This window comes from Labeo rohita, chromosome 13 (genome assembly GCF_022985175.1).
Source record: "Labeo rohita strain BAU-BD-2019 chromosome 13, IGBB_LRoh.1.0, whole genome shotgun sequence".
NCBI classification, from domain to species: Eukaryota; Metazoa; Chordata; class Actinopteri; order Cypriniformes; family Cyprinidae; genus Labeo; species Labeo rohita.
In genome coordinates this window covers 17,656,953-17,680,300 of record NC_066881.1, presented here as the reverse complement: position 1 = coordinate 17,680,300, position 23,348 = coordinate 17,656,953, and the positions used below count along the sequence as shown (strand labels likewise).

At 36.7% G+C, this 23,348-nt stretch overlaps 3 protein-coding genes across 5 annotated transcripts in view; 1 reads left to right on the top strand and 2 right to left on the bottom strand.

Annotated features, from left to right (window-relative positions):
* Nucleotides 1-32: 32 nt before the first annotated feature.
* Nucleotides 33-2,893, bottom strand: zgc:153981 (dual specificity protein phosphatase family protein). The gene is made up of 3 exons (XM_051126982.1): nt 2,750-2,893; nt 2,274-2,491; nt 33-1,186 (listed from the first exon to the last, which is right to left on the bottom strand). The coding sequence occupies exons 1-3, from the start codon at nt 2,872-2,874 to the stop codon at nt 975-977; spliced, it is 555 nt and encodes a 184-aa protein (XP_050982939.1). The 5' UTR covers nt 2,875-2,893; the 3' UTR covers nt 33-974.
* On the bottom strand, nt 2,822-6,404 carry si:ch211-223p8.8 (dual specificity protein phosphatase 13A family protein). Its single transcript, XM_051126984.1, has 3 exons — nt 6,210-6,404; nt 5,008-5,225; nt 2,822-4,844 (listed from the first exon to the last, which is right to left on the bottom strand). Exons 1-3 carry the CDS (start codon nt 6,335-6,337, stop codon nt 4,642-4,644), a joined length of 549 nt encoding a protein of 182 aa, XP_050982941.1. The 5' UTR covers nt 6,338-6,404; the 3' UTR covers nt 2,822-4,641.
* Nucleotides 6,405-6,837: 433 nt separating this feature from the next.
* The window catches only part of slka (STE20-like kinase a), a 33,510-nt gene continuing 16,999 nt past the window's right edge, over nt 6,838-23,348 (top strand). For all 3 annotated transcript variants that reach the window (XM_051126980.1, XM_051126979.1, XM_051126978.1), the window contains exons 1-11: nt 6,838-7,783; nt 14,718-14,882; nt 17,362-17,410; nt 18,350-18,499; nt 19,478-19,550; nt 19,696-19,890; nt 20,245-20,326; nt 20,417-20,548; nt 20,693-21,829; nt 21,912-22,042; nt 22,133-22,256. In XM_051126980.1, the coding sequence (XP_050982937.1) occupies nt 7,634-7,783; nt 14,718-14,882; nt 17,362-17,410; nt 18,350-18,499; nt 19,478-19,550; nt 19,696-19,890; nt 20,245-20,326; nt 20,417-20,548; nt 20,693-21,829; nt 21,912-22,042; nt 22,133-22,256 (2,388 nt within the window). In that variant the 5' untranslated portion in view covers nt 6,838-7,633. The remainder of the gene's footprint in view (nt 7,784-14,717; nt 14,883-17,361; nt 17,411-18,349; nt 18,500-19,477; nt 19,551-19,695; nt 19,891-20,244; nt 20,327-20,416; nt 20,549-20,692; nt 21,830-21,911; nt 22,043-22,132; nt 22,257-23,348) is intronic.

Below are 23,348 nucleotides of genomic sequence, written 5' to 3'. Positions count from 1 at the left end.
TTATGAGTATACAAGTAAAAGCAAAAACCAAAGAACTTTCAGAACTTTTTATTTGCCACTTTGTTTTTATGAAACATCTGAACGTGAATCTACCAGTGCAGTTGTTACACTTTCAAAAAATATTTAACATAGGCAGATACCAGTATAACAAATTTAAAATTCATCCTGCTCATGGTCAATAGAATCTAATGTGCAATTAAATGTAATACAGTGCATTTAACAAAACTTTATACAACACTAAATGTTTTCCGAGATAACAAAGGAACTTCTGTGAATCAATGAGCTGAATGAAACACATTATTCTGCTATTAAAATATAAAGGTGCACTAAAATCACATCAGCGACCGCTGCTCAGTCATTTAAACAAGGCTTTTAGGACTGAGTCAACAGAAGAGTGTTGTGCTTGGCCCGTATATTTCGCCAAATGTGGCTGCCAAAAGCAATGTAAAAGCGAATGCTGCTCACAGTGAGGGTTTTCTCTGCAGCTGAATAATAAGCCACAATTCAATCATTTAATACTGCTTAACTTAGTATTCTATGCTGAATACTGACTCCATTGTTAAATATTATTTCCAGTGTGAGAAGCATGTGGCACCTGTGGTTCATAGAGCTGCAACCTGAATATATCATATACACTTCTCATTTGCTTCATTTACACCACATTTAAAATCACCCATGTTAATATGACTATGCAAATGCCAATGTCAAAAGTTAAAAACAATTCTTAAGTCAGTATTAAAGTGTTTTATATCTAAATTCTTAAACTTTATTTAATATCCTTGTAAATGTATGGAAAAGTACAAAGATGGTCTATACATACACTAAACCTGAAAGGCACAAGTTTTACTATGAAACAATATATATATACACATCATAAATAATGTAAACATACTAATGGTGGTTACCTTCTCACCCTTTAGTTATATAAAATGAATACATGTGCATTTGTGTTTTCGTAACATTTTGTTTTTCTGTCAGAGAATAGGACATAGCATTCGCTTCCTCTGTAGCTGAATGTCCAAATCCAGGAGAAGGCTCAAAAAGTTGCTGTTAGGATAGATTGCACGTCGCAGTACAACCGTTTGGATGGCAGTGCGGAGAGTAAGACGCTGACGCATCATAAGGTACGCTAGGACCAGAGTGGCAGACCGACTCATTCCCATGATGCAATGAACAAGCACCTTTCCTATGGACAAAAGACACCGTAACTGTCAGGAGCTGACTAATAATATAATTGAAACAAACCACTTGATTTGCCTTGAATATAGATATTATATTGCATTTCAGAATGAAGATGAGCTTTTTATCAAGTTTAAAGGGAACTTTTTAAGGGATAATGTAGCTTTTTTAGATTATATAAAAACCACATAAAAAATCATGTACAGTATAACAGACCTATTTGTTGCTTAACATAATAATTTTATTACAAAACATGTAAAACATGTAAGTTCAATGTCAATTTGTTTTAATGGCATGCGTTATTTAGGACAGATAAAGGTTATAAATACTTACTAACAATTTACCAGTCAAAAGTTTTTATTATTATTATTATTTTTTTTTTAAGAAATCTCTTTTGCTCACCAAGCCTACATTTATTTGATCCAAAACACAGCAAAATCAGTAATATTGTGAAATATTTTTACTATTTAAAATAACTGCTTTCTATTTGAATATATTGTAAAATGCAATTTATTCCTGTCATCAAAACTACATTTTCAGCAATTCAGAGAAATTATAGAAATTAATACTTAGATTTAGCAAGGTTGTTTTAAAAAATTATGATAATGACATTTATAATGTTACAAAAGAATGCTGTTCTTCTGAACTATCTATTCATCAAAGAAACCTAAAAAAATCTACTCAGCTGTTTTCAGCATAATAATAATAATACATGTTTTTTAAGAGGCAAATCAGAATATTAGGATGATTTCTGAAAGATCATGTAATTGGAGTAATGACACTAAAAATTCAGCTTTGGAATTTTCACAGAATCACTGGAATACATTACATTTTTAAATATATTCAAATAGAAAACAGTTGTTTTTTATAGTAAAAATAAGTTTTACTGTTTTTGCTGTACTTCGGATCAAATAAATGCAGGCTTGGTGAGCAGAAGAGACATTAAAATCATTTAAAAAACAATAAAAATCTTACTGTTCAAAAACTTTTGACTGGTGGTGTAAATCAGTGTTTTAGTTTTAAAGTAAACATCAAATGTCTCCCAAGTTTTGCATTTTTGCATTCCATTAATATCACTGGCTGTGGTCACTTACCGTTCTTCTTCCTCAAGGCTTTGTGGATGAAATCAGAAGCCAGTTTAAAGTACACACTAAGATCAAATGATGAAGAGTCTTCTGCCGGGATGCCGTAATACACAATTGTACTGCCGTAATAACTCTGGTCCCCAATGCTGCCTTGCTTGGAATGGGCAGCATTTAAGACATGAGTGATGCCCATTTTCTTCAAAGCATTTCTATTTTGAGCAATGGCCCTAAAGAAAAGGTGAAAGATGTGTTATGTAATCTAACAGGGCAACCACTTTGGCAGTCATTAAAAGTGATTTAACGGCAGAATCGAGTTCACTAGAGGGATGCACAGTACATGATTGAATCTCAAACAAATAGTTACTTTGACAGATCAGCTTATTCTCAAATCTTATTTTAATATAACAATAATAATAAAACTATTATATAATAAAGCACATAATAAGCTACATCACCACATGATCATTTATTACGTTAGTACTTACACGTTTCCGATGTACAAGTTCGGCCAGACCTCGTCGACTGGATTTAGGTCAAGTTTACATGTGTCCAGAATGTTCTCCAACTCTTTAATAGCCAGAAGTCCGTGTTTGTTTTTCTGAGCTGTCATTTTTCTGAATTGACCCAGATCAGACTATTATGCCGGTAAAGATGTGTTTCTGCCGTTTTCCCGAGGCTTCAGTATACATACCGGGTTTGGCACGTCGTGATGCACGCAAACAGGTGCTCTTTATGACGCTGTTCGGTCACCCGATACCACTGAGCATCTCAGAGCTCCACTGATGACAGACGTCTGTGCGTACAACACATACTGCGACTAACTGTTTCTATGCCGTACAAAATCTTCACTTCCTCCAGGGGGCGCCCGGTGGCTCAGAAAGTCAATAACATCAGTTAAGTCGCATTCAAATTGTAGGATGTTTTTATCTTACTGAGTATATTTTTACACGACAAATATATGTTAAATATATGCTAGTCACACAGTAAAGGCAAATATATTACGACATAATACTATTTTATTTTAATACTATATTATTATTAAATAAAATGTCTGGGGCAGTAATCACAAATGACTCTGATTGGTCTATCCTGTCTAGCGCGGTAAAAAGTAACAGGCACCACTACGTGTTGGGTTTAAACCTAGATAATAACATTGAAACCTTTAATATAAAGCTTTCACATCTGTTCATTGTTATTTATACACTTAGTACCCGCCTATTTTTAGATATATTTCATGTTAATTTCCATTCTAGCTTATAAAATTTCGTTGGTAGGACATTGTGGTCTGTTCCACAAGTTAAGTTTGAAGATGATTCATCCGATGACGAGAGAACAGGACAAGTGTCAATTGTGTTGCGTGAACATCGGTGAACATTTGGAGTATTGTACACAGTGGAACAAAGAGGGAAACAGAGTAACAGTGTTTGCTGATCAGCTTGGTTTGAATATATTTGCATAGGTCTACTTCAGTTCAGTTTAAGATTCAAATGCTTAAAACATTCATAACCTTAATCGTTTTCAGACGAATCCAGTTTTGATACATTATATAAAACATATAAAGAGGTTTAATTCTGTCCAATGTTGTCAGGGATTAAATATTGTTTATTAATTATCAAATAATAATAAAATATATTAACAAATACTTCATTCATTTATTAGTGAAATGAATATTTACAGAGATGTAAAATTATCTCTTTATTGACCATATATAGTACAAGTATTGCTTTGGACGTCTTACATATTTTATTAAATTAAGTTTAACAGAAGTATGACAAAAAGTTGTTAGAGATAATGCTTAGAGGTAGGCCTACTGTTTAAATGTAGACTACCAGTCAAAAGTTTTTGGTAAGTAAGATTTTAATGTTTTTTAAAGAAGTCTCTTCTGCTCACCAAGCCTGCATTTATTTGATCCAAAGTACAGCAAAACCAGTAAAATTTTGAAATATTTTTGATTTTTAAAATAACTGCTTTCTATTTGAATATATTTTAAAATGTAATTTATTCCTGTGATTTCAAAGCTGACTTTTAGTATTATTTTAGAATTAAATGAACAGCAAATCAGCATATTAGAATGATTTCTAAACGATCTTGTGAAATTGAAGACTGGAGTAATGATGCTGAAGGTGTAGCTTTGATCCCAGGAATAAATTACATTTTAAAAATATATTTAAATAGAAAGCAGTTATTTTAAATAGTAAAATAGTTCACAGTATTACTGGTTTTGTAGTATTTTGGATCAAGTAAATGCAGGCTTGGTGAGCAGAAGTCACTTTTTTAAAAACATTAAAAATCTTGCAAAAACTTTTGAGTGTAATTAGATGTTATTTATAATTTACAAATTTATGAATTACATACTTGTGGAAAAAAATAAAATCAGTTACTCTGACTGTGCCTTGCAGTTTAATTCATTGTTGAGAGTTATCAGCTGCTTCAGAAATCCTCGGTTTGGAAAGATCCATCTTCTTTCTTTCACTTTCAAGATAGCATCCACCAGAGAGTAATTGCAATATATCATTAGGTAAGCTAAAACCAGAGCAGCGGAACGGCTCACTCCCACAGCACAATGCACAAACACTTTAGCTGTTGAAAAGAGATGCTTCAATACTTCATCAATTCTTTATTATTAACTGATAAATAATAAAAAATCTAAAATTAAAATGAATTTAAAAAAATTCTAACCAGTATTGTGCAATTCTGAAAATATCATACTGTTTTTAAAATGTAAATTGTGTTTTTTACATACCAGCTGTTGTGCTAAGAGCATCATGGATGTAGTGTGCTGAAGGGTAGAAAAATGGTGAAATATCAAATGTAGGCAGGTCATTTGCTGGCACGCCGTAGTACTTTACGGTTGTCCCATAAAAATCATCACTTCCTTTGCAACACATTTTACCATGTGCAGCATTTAAAACATGAGTTATACCCAGTCTCCACAGGCCATATCTGTCGTGAGACATGTACCTGTATATGAAAGAATAACATAATAAAGGATGAATGAGAAGAGAAGAGAATCCCACATACAGTTGAAGTCAAAAGTTTACACACACCTTGCAGAATCTGCAAAATGTTAATTATTTTACCAAAATAAGATGGATCATTCAAAATGCATGTTATTTTTGTATTTAGTACTGACCTGAATAAGATATTTCACATAGAAGTTTACATACAGTCCACATGAGAAAATAATAGTTTGATTTATAAAAATGGTTCAGTTCAAAAGTTTACATACACTTGATTCTTAATACTGTATTGTTACCTGAATGATCAACAGTTGTTTTCTTTTTTTCTTGCTTTTTTTTTAGTGATAGTTGTTAATGAGTCCCTTGTTTATCCTGAACAGTTAAACAGACCGCTGTAAATATAAAAAAAATCCTCCAGACCCCACAAATTCTTTGGTTTTTCAGCATTTTTATGTTTTTGAACCCTTTTCAACAATGACTATAATTTTCCATCTTTTCACACTGAGGACAACTGAGAAACTACCACTTTTACAGAAGGTTCAAATGCTCACTGATGCTTCAGAAGGAAACGCGATGCATTAAGAGACGAAATGGGTGAAAACTTTTTGAGTTTGAAGATCAGGGTAAATTGAACTTATTTTGTCTTCTGAGAAACATGTAAGTGTCTCCTATAGCTTCTGAAAGACAGTACTAAATGTAAAAAAATATAATATTTAGGCAAAATAAGAAAAATGTACACATCTTCATTCTGTTCAAAAGTTTACACCCCTGGCTCTTAATGCATCGTGTTTCCTTCTGGAGCATCAGTGAGCATTTGAACCTTCTGTAATAGTTGCATATGAGTCCCTCAGTTGTCCTCAGTGTGAAAAGACGGATCTTAGAATCATACAGTCATTATTAAAAAGGGTTCAAATACACAAAAATGCTAAAAACCGATTCTGCAAGGTATATGTAAGCTTTTGGCTTAAACTGTAAATGCACTTACATGTCCCCCAGAAACAAATTAGGCCACACTTCATCGACATGGTTACAGGATAGCTGACCCCCGTGTAAAATATCCTCCAGCTCTTCAATAGAGGGACTTTCAGACAAAATTCGATCCACATTCTCCATTTTCAGGAATAACAGAAGAGCAGTGGTTTATGAGTAGGCTACATGAGTGACATTTCCAGGTGTGGCACTTCTGCATTACCCTATTTACCCCAGTAGATGTCAGTGTATGGCCATTCATTCAACTTAAGCAAGTGCTTTCGCAAGTATGTCAAAGTGAGCCTTTATTCATTAAACTGTCAATAAACCAAAATCACTGACGTGTTTTTTTGCTTTCAGGTACTGATTATAGAACGAGCTTGAAAAAGTGCCTGTGAGGGGACCTTATTAGTGAACGAAAACGCCCCTTCACCGAACGAGATTCAAAGCTGAACTTCGCTGAATGAGTCTTGTTCGTCAACAAACTGAATGAACTGGGAAAGGTCGTTTCTGAATGAACTAAAGGGAAGATTGAGCGAAGTTGAGTGATTCAAAAGAATCGATTCACTGGAATGAATCGAATCCCCCACCATCTGTCAGAACGCTACCCAGCCAGCAGTCACTGCGCCTGCGCCAGTCTTCTGCAGCCGGGTACGCGCTTTCCCTATCCAAACGCACGCGCTTCGAGTCTTCCCGCAACATCCTCGAGAAGTTAGTCACGAGAGACCCAAGCGACCGTTGCTCAAGGCGCGACAAACGTCCTCCTTAACACCGTGAGCGGTGTCCACTGGCCTGCTGGCGTTCTGTGGTTTGTTTAATCGGTTTTATCGAAACAGTTTTGGTTGGCTGAGCTGTAAAACACACCCCTCCCGTGAGGAGTAGACTGAGCTCAGACAGGAGTTTGGTCATCAGCATCCGCTCCGCGTTTTTATGGTGTGCTAGCTACCTATTCGCCTCCACCCTTATGGATTTTACTGTACCGTAGTGTTTTTTTTAAACGACATATTTGAATACTCGATGCTTGTTTGACTACAAGGCTGTATTTTTTTTATTAAACGGGTGAGGTAAATACAGAGGATCACACACATGTAGCCGTTGTGAAGCTAGCTGAGGAAGTGGACTGTTACTTTTCCATCCCTGTATGGTGGAAGGAGTCGCTCGCCTTGATGATTCACTGTTATGGAGACGCGAAATGCCACATAAAGGCTGATCTCTGTCACTTCCAGAGAGACTAATATCTTCGCCATCTTTGACAGGATTACTTGGAGCTGTCTGCAACTGTATAGTTAGTTACATGAGTTAGCTGAGGATCGATCATCCACAGCTAGCCCATTAGCCAACTCCCCAAGTGATTCGTTTAGTACAGTGTTAACACTTTATGTCGTGTCAGTCTGTTTTGTTTTTGTTTTTACCGATAGTAATTTAGATTGCGTTTAGAAAATGTCCTTTTTCAATTTTCGGAAGATATTTAAGCTGGGTACGGAGAAGAAGAAGAAACAGTATGAGCACGTTCACAGAGACATCAACCCAGAGGAGGTGTGGGAGATCGTGGGAGAACTTGGGGATGGAGCCTTTGGGAAAGTCTACAAGGTAAATATCAACCAGTAGGTGGTTGTGTCACCTGTGTGTATTTGTATTCTTCCCTAGCTCTACTGATTACTCTTAAAGATTTAATCCAAATGTTATCATTTACCTTTATGTCATTTCAAACCTGCATGACTTTCTTTTTTTCTGTGGAACATAAAAGGAGATGTTGTGAGGGCCCGACAGCACCAGTCACCATTCAGTTGCATCTACTTTCCATACAATTAAAGTGAATGGTGGCGGAGAGTCATTCTAACATCTAATTTTCTGTTCGATAGATTTTCTATGGAAGTCTCTTCTTATCATTCATTGCCATATGATGATAACGTGACATGCACTGACATTTTCTTTAAAACAGGGTGATGCATTTCTTCATTTCTGTCAGCCTGTTTCCTGCACGTTATGGTGCATATCATCAGATTGACAAAATGAGACCTGAAAGGTCAAAAATGAAAACTGTCATCATTTACTCACCCTCAAGTTGATCCAAACCTGTAGGACTTTATTTCTAATGTTGAACACAAAAGAAATGTTGAATAGTGATGGTGAACTTCCCCTTTAAGCTTTAGTAACGCATGACAGCAGCACTTGCAAACATTTGCTATGGTAACCACAGTTTGCCAAAATACGGTAGTCAGTGATGTTACTTGGAAGGATTACGAAAAAAAGAAACATAACAAAAATAACATGCACAATTGCAGATATTTATAGTTTGTGACACTTTTTTGATGTAGATGCCGTATTTAATGTGGCTTCACAGTAGTATGAATAACTGTAGAAACTGTTATTTTGGCAGAAACCATTTTGTATGATTTCATTAAGCAACTTCATCATACAATGCATGTATATTAGACCTAATGACATTCCCTTCGTAATTGAGCATGAATTAGACAAGAGATTCAAACTTATTATTTTATCTTTAAAGTTTATTTTATCTTTTTACAATCTTGAATACCTAGTTTATGTTTTTTTTGCTGATGCAGTAGGACCAGTTGTAGTTGTAACCCCACACAGTTTGTACCATTCCTTTCATTCTCTGCTTCAGGCTTTAATCTGTTTGAGAATGTTTCCATACTGCTCCCGTTTATGGAATGCATTGTGTTTTTTGACACTGCATGTTGGGTGTGACATACTAAATAAGTTGTACAAATGCATTCTGAGGTATCTTTAGTGACAGGGTCGATATGCAGTCAGATTAGCCTTGTTTTTCAAAGACTAGGCTAATTTGCTGTTTTTTTTTTTTTTATACAAAACCTTTTGCAAATTATAATCGGTGTGTTCAGTTTATGGACCTCTTATTTTAAATTAGTGAGGAAATATAACTCATTTTATTCTGTTTATAAAGACATTGCCCAAAGAAAAAGTAACATTGCATGTGAATGAATGTATGCTGATCTAGAGGGTGAATCAGCAGTGTCTTCCTGCCTCAGATTAGCAGCCATGCAGTGATGCTAGTGGTGTGGGTCTCAGTGATAAACATCTGTTACTTGTGTGGTTTACCAGAATTTCACTGCTGTTTTTCTTTCTTTTTACTGTTTTTTATTCCCCCTTACTTGCCTGTGGTGAGATACAGTGTACTGTTGTGCATTTTTAAAACATTTTTATTGCATACAATTAATGCACATTCATAGACACTGAAAGATTTATGTTATTCGAAAAAGGGAAAACAATTGTTTGTCCTAGTAATCATTAATCTGAATGCAATAACTCTCCCCTGAAACAACTTTCCTTGTCCAGGGACATCACTTAGGCCATGTTGGCTATTGGATATATTAATCAGTAGACAAAGAGCTATTCAGGCAGTGTTTCATAGCAAACTCGTATTTAACATGGCTCCGTTCTGATATGTAACGCCCACCATTCGGTCATTTCCAGATGGATAAAATCAAACCCCGTCCTACATGTTTTCCTTGACAAGTTTAATATGTGTATTTATGAGATCAGAACTGATTTGTTGCTCACCAAGCCAGCAAGCATGAAATGACACCTCACCTTATCTATTTTGTCAAAGCATGCTATAGATGTTACTTTGAACAGTTCATCCAGGTGTGTTTTTTCTTTCTTTCTCCATTTGACCTCATAATATTTAAATGAGACCTATGCTTCTTTTTATAACGTGTAATATGTGACCCTGGACCACAAAACCAGTCTTAAGTCGCTGGGGTTTATTTGTAGCAATAGCCAAAAATACATAGTTTTATGCCAAAAATCATTAGGATATTACATAAAGATTATGTTCCATGAAGATATTTAGTAAAATTCCTACTGTAAATATATCAAAACTTAATTTTTGATTAGTAATATGCAATGTTAAGAACTTTATTTGGACAACTTTAAAGGTGATTTTCTCAATATTTTTATTTTTTTGCACCCTCAGATTCCAGATTTTCAAATAGTTGTATCTCGTCCAAATATTGGTCTATTATAGCAAACCATACATCAATAGAAAGCTTATGTATTAAGCTTTCAGATGATGTTCAAATCTCAATTTGGAAAAATTGATCCTTATGACTGGTTTTGTGGTCCAGGGTCACATATAAGTCTCAGTTGTCCCCAGAATGTGTCTGTGAAGTTTCAGCTCAAAATATTACACGCATCATTTATTATATTCTTTTGAAAATGCTTATTTTGAGTGAAGGCAGAAATGCGCTGTTTTCATGCATGCCTCTTTAAATGCAAATGAGCTGCTGCTCCCTGCCCCCTTTTCTAGAATAAGGCTGTGCCCTTACAGCTCCTAGCTCAGACACTCTGCCAAAAAACATCAGTTTGGTTTTAATTATAATGTTTATTGTGCTGAAATCATGTGTTTTAAAGACATATCAGTTTAAACTTCTGATATACTGTTTTCTGAGTGCACACAGCCGAAGCGCACACACAGAAAGCGGCTGTCACACGGCACTAACTCTTTCATGTATTATTACACATGAACTGTCAAATACACAAAAGTGTATAAACGCACATAAGTTTTAAAAACACAGTTTGTTATGTCTGTGAAGGTAAACAGCTGGGAAGGAATTTGCAAAAACAAAAAGGTGACACCGTGGGTGGAAAATTGCAGATTAGGGGTGGTAATTATAATTAATAATATTATAATATTAATATTATTGTAATAATAATAAGATCATATTCCTACGTCACTAAGCGAATATTGAGCGCCTGTTTTTTTCACAAGCTTGTAGAGAAAGGCAAAACAAAATTACTGGGTTGTCCTTTTTCGAGTTTTCTGGGTTGGTAGATGCACGGAGGACCCAATTATAGTACTTAAACATAGAAAAAGTCAGATTTTCATATGTCCTCTTTCATTAAAATGTCAAACAACAGACTTCTCTTTGGTGACAAACAACAGACTTCTCTTTGGTGACGTAGGCATGAATTCTCCACATTTAGTCGGCTTAAACCTTGCACCTCCACAGTCCACTGCAAGCTGCAATCTCAAAATCTAATCAACAACCAATGGATAGATCCACCGCCACACATTTTCTTTTTAGATAATCTGTTACAGTTATGTACGTCACAGTATGTAAGAAAAGACGTGTTGCTACTTCATTATATTGTGCTTATATAACGTAAGCTTTGCTTGACTAAGCTTTTCATGACCTGAATTAGTTTTTTGGTTTTATTGACCTGTCTTTAGTCTTTCTTTAAACAATGAGTTCGGTTTTCCATTAACTTGTCAGTGTGTATTCTTCTCTTTGGTATTACAAAAGATGTGACAGTTATTTACTCTTTTGATGAAGTATGACAAGTGTGACCCACCCAGCCTCGCTGGTTCTGTGTAACAATAATAGAAACCAAATTCCTTTGTAGGTGTTTAAGATATGCATATGCTGTGTTAATTTCCTGTTGCTTTGAGCATAGAAACAGGTGTTAAGTAGTACAAAGGTAAATAAAGAGAAGACTTTTTTTCCCACGCATTTTACACTTGACCATTTCTCTGTTTGCTTCCCTGTGTTTTTGGGTAGCTGTAAACACTAAGAGCTTAATCCCAGAATAGAAACGGTGTTTCTTGGCATAGATGGAAAGAGTTTGAATGGAATAACACGTTACACCCGCCATTAGTCACTTCCTCTTTGAATAGAATATTCTGGAATGATTAGCTAATGCAAACACTTAACACAACTGGAAGAGTGTAATTGGTTTTGTGTTGTAGCTTGTAGGGATGACCTCAAAGCCTCGTGGAGATATGTATTTCCTCATACAGCCTCTGGCACGCCTCTAGATGAGGTAACCCTGTCTTGTTTCCTTTTTTTTTCTTCTGCTTTTTTGAAGACTAGATGGGGTTGCTGATGTGTGTCAGTTGCAGGTTACAGGGAGGGGCTAATCTCTTTCAAGACGTTTCCGTTTTTTTGTTATCATAGATATACATGTCGCATGTTCTTTATTCCATGAATTTCATTAAGCAGTTACAAACGTGATATCTGTTGGCTTATTTCTCAATCGCAGAGTATTGTAACCAGTGAATTTGTAAGAAAGGCCAGTGGGCTTTGATGGTTATAGGTTTCGTTCTGAATGTCTCCCCTGTTGGAGCAAAGCTGTGAATAAGTGCTTTTGTAATGAATTAGGTCAAAGGCAATAGACTAATCTCAGGGTACATTCAGGAATTTGTTGCTCTCTCAGTCATTTTAGCTCTGAATTACAGGTTTTACACCAAGGTTCCTTCTCTTTATTGATAGCTTTATTTGATATTCCTTTTACCACAAAGCGATACTGAGATTTCATATCATGGCATTAAAGTAATACCTGTTTAAATTGAAGTAACAAATTAATACAAAGCAAAATATATCAGACAGTTCAGAGGTCAAGTTAACAGTTTTAACTTAATATGAGATGATAATAAGTGCAACGAATGGCCACTTAAAAAAGTGACTAATAACAAATTGTTTTGTTCAATGTCATGATTAGCTACAGTAACAGACCGGCGTTCACCTTCACAAACTTTTTGAAATCCAGTGTTAAGTATCTCATGTGAGGTGCTTGTTGTCACAGTCTTCAAGGACATGGCTTTGTTTCTTGGCAGACCACTAAGGATCGCCACACACTAGGCTCCTAGAAATCCAGTACAGCCAGCCAATCAGATTTAGACTTTGTGGAAGTGTTTCCTTTTGGTGTGCCATATGCCTCAAACATTTAGCAAATGCTGTGTGGCCAGTCTCAGACTGAGACCCACGAAATTGAGCTTAAAATTATTGATTGTGTCCGATTGGTTGTCTGCGAGTGGACATTGGTGAAAGTGAGTGAAAACTGATGAAATAGGCCAGCATGCTCTCAATGAGAGAAAAATAAAGATGCAGCTAAAAATGACGTTTGGGATGAAAAAAAAAAAAAAAAAAAAGAGTTGAAAATATATGCCTCAACTAGCAGAATACAACAAGCATAATTGTTTTAGGTAGAGACCAAACAATACCAAGTACATGTAAGCAGTATAGGCTACATATGTGGCTTTTGGGTGGCGTTTTGGTTTGTAGCTTTACCAGACATTAATAAACCATAGTAGATCACATTTATTTAGAGCATTTGTTCCAGATTCAAACAAGCATGCTACTGACGACTGGTTTTGTAATCCAGGTTCACAAATTAGCCTTCCCATTATGAGGTAAAGTGATTTACAGGGTTTTTTTTTTTACCTTTGTAATGCCATTTATTGTCATCTTTTTCGTAAAATTTTAAAAATTATATTCATAAGCTTTTTAAAATTTCTATTTAAAACAACAGAATAAGAACAAGTAGCATAAGAAGAATGACTTACCAATCAAATGTATTAACAAAATTAATTTGTACTACAGATGAGGCGCAAGATGTATTTTCAGATGTTTAATGAGGCTCAGATGTGGCTTGAGTTTATTTAAATTCATAATTCTTAAATGCATAATTTAAATTCAGATACTTTAAAAATAAAAAAACTTCCAGAAGGTGGCAAGTCACTGATGTTATCATTTATTCATTTGATTCGTTAGAACGGCTGATTTATTCAGGTCTTTTATGAATGGGTAATTGAATCATTGACTCACTAGATTAGATTAGATACACGGTGGCCTAACTGTGACTTTGTTTGAAACATATTTTCGTTGATGACAGAGAGCAAAATCAGGCAATAGTGTTATAGTCAGACAATGCAAGTCACTTAAGGTTAACTTCTTGTTTATTGAACTATTGTATTAAATCAATATTACATTTACAAACTCCCTTAAAATTCATTAGAAGCTGTCACTCATCTTAGTTAATTGCAGTCTCACAAAGTTCCATTATAATCAACAAAGCTCTCTACACTGCACAATGAATCTCTTATTTTTTTTACACCCTGTCTACACTTTGTTTGTGAAAGGATTTGTGAGGTTGCATAACTTGGCACTGAACAAAACGCTGGTGTCTTGAGCAGTGAGTGGATTTTAATTAACATTGTGTTCAAGAAATCAACAGGTATGTCTGTGATACATTACTCAGTGCTGCAAAACCACATAGAAACATTTGAAGCTCCCCTCAGCGCAAACATAAATATGTTGATCAGAGCAGTTCCACTGGTGTACTATATATACTATATACTATATCTTTAGTATACTAAATATATACTTTTATTTTATAGTCGCATGCAGAAGTTTTAAGTCGCAAATGGATTGATCTCTCACTAGCACTCACCAGCAGAATATTATTACTTAATCTTTATATAAATACACTGAGTGGACCAGCTCTCAATCTGAGTAGGCTAGTGCCACCCCTGACCCTTATGTATCCTTGCCACTGCATCATGGATATATGACTTACAATGACATTAACAGTTCAGTACAGATGAAGATTTGTTAAAGAATGAAGAGAAAGCCTCTGTCATTCACATTAAAGTGCTGCATGAGCTGCTGTTTGAATACCAGGCCCATACAGCATCATAGAATCCTTTGTATGCCTTTGCTACCTGTTGAATGTTTCCCACTGGTTGCTTTTATCACAGGCTCAAAACAAACAGACCGGGATCCTGGCTGCAGCTAAAGTGATCGATACCAAAACCGAAGAGGAGCTGGAAGACTACATGGTGGAGATCGACATCCTCGCCTCCTGTGACCATCAGTATATAGTCAAACTGCTGGATGCTTTCTATTATGAGAGCAAACTATGGGTGAGTGACTCTTTTCAGGAGGGGTTTGGTTACTTTGGCTGTTCTGCAGCCAGACACACACACGCACACACACACTGACCTCTGTAGGAGGAGTAGGAGTGAGAGCACACTTCACTCTCGCCTTACTCATCAAAGAGTAGCACTATGCTGTCGGTTAAGAAGTGTTTGTACACAAATCAAACTGGGTCTTGCTGAGTGTTTCTCACATACGCAGAGACTATTGAAGAAGCATAATGTTTATTCTGGATTTTGTAACTACATATATATGCCATAGTTTGAATTTTGAGTTTTTACTTTTTTTTTTTTTTCCCATAAATGAAATCTTTTGTGTTGTCCATTCTAAGCCTAGTGGATAAAATCAAGTCCTTCCCCATATTATTTCTTTCTAAGCAGTATTCAGAAGCACATCACAGGATTTCTTTAACAATTCATAAACCTGCTGATTTCATGTTTCATAATTTATTATTGAATAATTATAATGGCAAGGCTTAACAGCTCCATATTAGTCTACAATTATACCTCTCTATTCATCCCTGTCTAAAGAGTGTCAGTGAATCCTGTTTTTCTGCCATAGAGCTCCCAGGATAATTACGGCAGGATGGTTTCATATGATCCTTCCCTCTGCGGTTGGCATGTATAGAAGGATAATGGCCTATTTCAAATGACCAGAGAAAGTGCTCATGAATTAATTAGATGCAAGTCCAGTCTGCTTAGCCTGGCTGCTAATCAAGAGATATGAATGCATGCTCATAGCAGAACAAGCATGCTGCTTAATGCGTTGAGAGCTCATTCCTACATCAGTGTAAGATGAGTAACATAATCATAGAAAGCTGCCTAAAATCTGCACAGCAGTCAGTTGTTTGTCACTCTCCAGCTTCCTCTCAGTGTTCACAATTCAGACACAGGGTGAGTTAACATTGTGTGTTAGAATTGAAGCTCTCCAGTCTAGTGAAACGGTGTGTCTAATAAACTGTAAGTTCTCTGAGTTTAAGATGAGATGCGTATGTGACTGTGTAATTCCCTGTCATCTTATTCCACTCTTCTCTCATGGGTGATAACGTAATATAAGGTTTGTATTGATTTCCTGCAGCACCTGTTAACTTAGGTGGTGTATTAACGACCAGCTGCTGTGGTCAGTGTAATATGATGGCGACCACTTATACTACATAATGCTTTTATCATTTCACTCAGAGGTTTACGTTTCATATATGACTGCACTGCTGTTGGATGCCATTATCCAGTATACCCCAAAATAAGTGAATGCTTGGGTAATCTAATAAAACTAGTAATTATGTTAGCAATTTCACAAAATGCTCTCATCTCATCATTGGTTGTTCTAATGATACCTGAGAGGGCCATTAGCAAAGACCTTTGAACAGGTTTGTAAGGGAAGTCATTTTAAACATTATAGCCATGAGAAAATAAAGGCTTTTTGTATTTTACCCATTCTGAGTACCTTGGTTTTGTAAGATTTTTAGGAAGTCATTAGCCAGAACAAACCAATAAAATGCACATAATGTACTCAAATATTGTGGTAGATATATTTGCACAACTGTCAGTTTACAGTTATTCTTAAAGGGATAGAAAATTGTCCTTAATTACTCATATGTCATTCCATTCCTGTAAGACCTTCGTTCATCTTCAGAACACAAATGAAGTTTTCCCAGTTTCCCGGGTCTGTACACATAACATGCTAATGTGTGATTAGCATGGTAATATGCTAATGTTTCATGTTGACATCAACTTGAAACAGCTTAATTTGTTTTAAAAACGACTTTCATGATTCGGGATTGACTCTTTCTTTCAAAAGTCAATAACTTTATTCATGGAGCACTTTCAGATTTAAAACTTTCCAGAATGTTTTCATTCACTTAGAGCTGTGTTACACAGTGCATGAAAGGTAATTTTCAAAAATCAATAATAGGGGCACTTAAAAAAAAAATACAGAATGGTACATGCCCTCAAATGTTACACTTACAAAATGGAGTTTATGGTTATGGTTAAGGCCTATTCACACCAAGGATGATAACTATAATAAATCATTCTAAATCAGTGACAATAGGGAAGTCAACATCACAACTATAAAGATTACAGTGCGGAGGAAAATGTGCTTTGTGATATGATAAACTCTTACCATGATATAAATTTACTTGTAGGCCCAGTTTCACAGATACAGCTTAGGTTAAACCAGGATTAGGCCATAGTTCAATTAGGACATTTAAGTAATTTTTATAAACATGCTTTAGATAAACACTACTGGTGTGCATCTTCAGACAAAACAATGGCACTGGCATATTTTAAGATCAGTCAGTGCAAGTTTCTTTCCGTTAAACCCAGACGCACCAGCATTTTAGTCTGGAACTAGACCTAAGCCTTGTCTGTGAAACCGGGGGATAGAGTAAACTCTGTCTGCAAACTGTAGCATCGGTGTCATTCTTCGTACATTCATCTTCTGGATCTCTTTCTTTCTCCCCTTTAGATTCTCATTGAGTTTTGTGCTGGGGGAGCGGTAGATGCTGTGATGTTGGGTAAGTTTTATGGTCTTTGTTTAATTGAAGGAAATAGAAAGCACTGTGGTCGTCTGAGTCTGTTCTACTGTGCGATGATATTCCATTCCTCCAGACCTCACTGGCACACCAGCACACTGTGCTCATTTTTGCCACTGGACTGTGCCATATAATTATCAAAGTCAGATTTCAAGGAGTGGTTAGGCTCTTTTTAAATCTACTCAGCCTTTTTCTGTGTTGGTTGGAAGCGCTGTTGAAATGTCCCTGCACGGATCAAATATTTTCAGTGACATGCCATGTCAGCAAAATAGATTTTACAAGTTTTTCATGGCTCTCCGTGCTATTAATTCAGCCAAAAACAATGCATAAATGCCTAAAAAATGGTCCCATTTCCCTTCTTCTTGTATAGTGTCATCCGTACTGTTTACAAAAGCTGTTTCCAATCACAAATCCCATCACCATAGTTGATGGAAAAACCATTTTGCAACTGTAAACAATGCCCTGTTAGAATAAAACCTCTTTCTTTCTTATGACTGTTTAGTCTGCTGTGATGAAAATCTGGCCTTTTCTACTTTTAGCCTGTATAAGAGGTGTTGCTGTGGGAGGTGTTGGGGTGAGGAGGTGTTCTTATGATGGAAATGCTTTTGTTGACTCACTGTTTGTGCTGTTATGACTCCCTCTGTTGCCTTCTGTCTGTTCTGTGAGGGCCTATCCCATCAGCGCTGTTGTAATAAAGACCTGTTCGCATTGCTTCAGTCACAGGGGAGCTGTGTGCTCTACCCAGCCAATAACAACAGCAGAGAATAAGTCTATTAATATGACCCATAGCCCTTTGTCATTGTTACATTGTAGTTTATTTGTCTAGTTTAGCTTAAATACATATCACTGCTAATAAAAAGAGCTGATAAAGTGTGCTTGCTTAGCAGCATTTACACCCGTTTTTCATGTGTGTGTCTGCAGAGCTGGAGCGGCCATTGACAGAGCCTCAGATCCGGGTTGTGTGTAAACAGACGCTGGAGGCGCTGGCTTACCTCCATGAGAATAAGATTATACACCGGGACCTGAAGGCTGGAAATATTCTCTTTACATCAGATGGAGATGTCAAATTGGGTAATAGCTTCATGAAGTTTGCTTAAAAACTGTCTTTTTTATATTAAATTTAATGCTTTATTAATTTAAAGATACATTTTCAAGAAATACATGTATGTATAGCATTTTAATGTATTTATTAATTTCAGTTTTCTATTTCACTTTCTTTTTCAAATATTTTGTGTAATTAAAAAAAAATATTATCCAGTAACCTGAAAAATCTGGAAAGGTCATGGAAAGGTCATGAAATAGTCCATTTTAGCTTTTAGAGGGATAGTTTACCCATAAATGAAGATTCTGTCATTAATTACTCACCCTCATGTCATTCCAAACTTGTATGACCTTTGTTCATCTTCGGACACAAATTAAGATTTTTTTTTTTTTAATGAAATATGGAAGCTTTCTGGCCCTGCATAGACAACAATGCAACTGACACGTTCAAGGCCCAGAAAGGTAGTAAGGACATCATTAAAATAATCCATGTGACATCAGTGGTTCAACCATAACAGCTACGAGAATACTTTTTGTGTGCAAAGAAAACAAAAATAGCGACTTAATTCAATAATTTCTACTCTTTTGTGTTAGTCTTTGACACATATCCACGAGAGTACCACAATGCTTGACAAAAAAGATGAAATTGTTGAATAAAGTTATTTTTGTTTTCTTTGCACATACAAAGTATTCTCACATTATGGTTGAACCGCTGATGCCACATGGACTATTTATAGATGTCCTGACTATCTTTCTTGGCCTTGAACATCTCAGTTGCGTTGCTGTCTATGCAGGGTCAGAAAGCTCTAGGATTTCATCAAAAATTTCCTAATTTGTGTTCCGAAGATGAACGAAGGTCTTACGAGTTTGGAACGACGTGATGGTGAGTAGTTAATGACAGAATTTTCATTTTTGGGTGTACTGTCTTTTAAGTGTTTTGTCTCTCTTATTGCATATTGCTGTCAGCCATACTGTATGTCTCTAATTTTGATAAACGTTTCTTCTCAGCTGACTTTGGAGTGTCTGCAAAGAATACAAAGACCCTTCAGAGAAGAGACTCTTTCATTGGAACACCATACTGGTTAGTCACTCAATTTATCATGTCTTGCACTGAATCATGAGATCTGTCACTACGTAAGAACAGAGCTGTGAATATGGCACATAATAAGCTTCTTTATGCTCAATTTAATAAACTCCCCTCTCTCCCTCTTTCTGTTATATGTAAGGATGGCACCCGAGGTGGTGATGTGTGAGACGTCGAAGGACAGACCGTACGACTACAAAGCAGACATCTGGTCCCTGGGGGTGACACTGATCGAGCTGGCACAGATCGAGCCGCCTAACCACGAGATGAACCCTATGAGAGTCCTTCTAAAAATAGCAAAATCTGAGCCCCCCACACTCGCAACTCCATCACGATGGTGAGAGTTATGACTCACAGTGCCATGATCTTCCACATGTGTCAATAATGAAGTAAAATGAGATTAACAATATAAGCAATAATGATTGCTTCTGAGGATAGAATGTTTCAGTGAGTTCATTTAAAGGCTCATATTTGGAAATATATTGACTGAGCTAAAAAAAATTATAAATCCTGGCTGGAGGCTTTTGAGCTGATGAATCATACAAGCAGTCACCCACCCAGAGTCCCAACACATGATCAGCCTGGAACTGTACAGCCTGTTGCCTAATAGTTATTACTGTAATGCCCCAAATGAAAAGCCATTTCACATCTAGCACAGGGTTTATATTTGTTCCTCCGCTTTGTTAAACAGGTCTCCCGAGTTCAGTGATTTTCTGCGGAAAGCACTGGATAAAAATGTAGACAACAGGTGGAGTGCCTTGCAACTCTTACAGGTTGGGCCATCTTGTATTTCTCAATGCAATTCAGTTTGAAGGATGATTTTAAAATGCACAAGATGGTGATCAGCCATGGTTTGCTTTCAGCATCCATTTGCTTCAAATGTGGTGGATAACAAACCGTTGCGAGAGCTGATTGCTGAGGCTAAAGCTGAAGTGTTTGAGGAGTTTGAAGATGGAAAAGAGGAAGAGGAGGAAGAAGAGCCAGAGTCCCAACCGGTATGAACATGACCGCTTTAAGAACATAGAAACCCTGTGATGATATGGTGCTGATGTTTCCATGCAGAATTCTTTGATTATCTGCATTCCCAGCGCTCTGTATTTTGTTGCTGCAGTCATTTTGTCTTTATTTTATATATGTAGGCGCCGCATGGACACAAACGTGCATTATCAGACACCAGTGTTGGCAGCTCAGAGGATGAGAGGCAGTATCAGAACACGCCAACTCTTGAGTCGGTCACGGAGAAGGCTGAACCTGAAAGAAAACCCAGTTCAGAAGAACAAGCTAGTGATAAGACCTCCCAAATAGTGGTAGACACCAGCGAACCCAACCATGCTGAGGATGAGAAGATGAATGAGGCCATTGCGTCAGACGCCAGCACTGAGGAATCACGTTCTGCTGAGGAGGCCGTACCAAAACATGAAGAATCTCACACACCTGAGACCACAAAAGTAGAGATTTCTGGTCAGCCAGAACCTCCAGTATCAAATGACACCATCATCCAAGAGATTGTAACTGTCAGTGAGGAAACTGGGGAGGAAGAAAAGAAGGAAGTGAAGGTGGAAGAACTACCAGAGAAGAAAAAAGAAGAGTGTGAAGAAACACAGCAGGAAGCCAAAACACAGACCACCACAGATGAAGAAGAGGAGCCTACCCTGCCTTCGGATATTTCTGAACCAGAGAACAAATCTGAAGAAGCTATCACTGAACCAATTGAGGTTAAAGAAAAAACTGAAGACAAAATTGAGACAGAAGAAGAGGTGAATGAAAAAGAACTAGTGGAAGATGAGAGAACAGAACCCTCACATGTCCCAACAGAAGAGTTAAAGGAGGAGCAAACTGAAACTTCATCAGATGTTTCTACAGAAGAGGTAAAGGAGAGTCCTCCTCCAGTGGCAGCAGAGGAAAAAGAAAAAGCTGAAGATGAGAGTAAGGCTGAGAGTTCAGAACCCAAAGATGATCTTGCGTCCAAGGGAGTGGATGTAGTAGAGGACAACTCCATGAATGAAGTCCCTTTGGTTGTCATCAATGGTGTAAAAGAAGAGGAGGTCAGCGCAACAGAGGAACCTCAAGAAGCCAATGAAGACAGACCAGAGATCCAGGAACCACCTACCATGCTTGAGAGTGAACAGAATTCAGAGGTGGCGAAACCTGATGTTGAAAAGGAGAAAGACTCTGACTCAGGCAGCAGTTCTGCTGCAGATACTAACAGCATTGACATTAATCTGTCAATCTCCAGCTTCCTCTCCAAAGGCAAAGAAGGATCCATTTCTATACAGGTATGTGTAACTGTGCCCAGATGTGTTTGAAATTAAGGTCCTAGAAGAAAATATTTTTACTAAACGTTATTTAATCCAACAGGACACTAAGCGGCAAAAGAAAACACTGAAAAAGACCCGCAAGTTCATGGTTGACGGGGTGGAAGTCAGTGTTACCACTTCCAAGATTGTCACCGACAATGACACGAAGAGTGAGGAACTGAGATTTTTGAGGTATATAAGGTTACATCAGTTACTGTTTCTAGTAAATGTGCAACAGGCAAATGATAATGTACCTGATAAATCACGTTTGTTGTTCTGTAGGCGTCAGGAGCTACGAGAACTGAGGCTGCTGCAAAAAGAGGAGCAAAGAGCTCAACAGCAGCTCAGCAATAAACTTCAGCAGCAGAAAGAGCAGCTCTTCAGACGCTTCGAGCAGGAAATGGCGGTCAGCACCTTCATTCCCTCACTAGATTTGTTTACATTCAACATTGTAATCCATTGTCATCCACTGTTTATTGTACTCTCGTTTGTTTTGACCATAAACACTGAAAGAACTGTTTTACTGCACTCAGATGTAGAGTGATGCACAAGTTGCAAGTATCTAAATGGACCAAGATTGATTTATGTGAAAGGCAGAGTGCGTTACACCATATTATACCATCTCTCTCATGTTAATCTGACATTTTGTCCTAACCAGCCACCACTGTAACAATGCTTGGATTCTGTTTATTTTATTTAATTTTTTTTAATTGTGAGCTGAAGCTCCACCCACAGTCAGATTTGGTCTTAAAATAGCTTTTTATTAAGCATCATGTATGTTTTGATTAAAAGCAAAATGACAACCATCAACAACAGAAAAATTTGCTACAAACTTACTGCATTTGGTAAGGACCTAAAAGGATAGTTAATCCGAAAATGAAAATTCTGTAATTAATTACTTAACCTTAACCTGTCATTCCAAACCTGTAAGACCTTTGTTCATCTTTAGAGCACAAATTAAGATATTTCTGATGAAATTCGAGAGCTTTCTGACCTCCCATAGAGAGCAATGTAACTGAAATGTTCTCAGACCCAGAAACATAGAAAGGATATCATTATAGTTGTTGAATAAAGTCATTATTTTTGTTTTCTTTGCACACAAAATGTATTCTCGTAGCTTCATAAAATTACGGTTGAACCACTGATGTTGCATGGACTATTTTAACCATGTTCTTACTACGTTTCTGGGTCTGGGAGCAATATCTTAATTTTTGTTCAAGATGAAGGAATGTCTTACGGATTTGTAACAAGGATTGTAAGTAACTAAATGAGAAGTCCACTTCCAGAACAACAATTTACAGACAATGTAATGTACCCCCTTGTCATCCAAGATGTTCATGTCTTTCTTTCTTCAGTCGTAAAGAAATAGTTTTTTGAGGAAAACATTACAGAATGTTTCTCCACATAATGGACTGCTATGGTGCCTGAGTATGAACTTCCAAAATGCATTTTAAATACTAGGGATGTCGCAATTCTCAATATAATATTGAACCGTTCG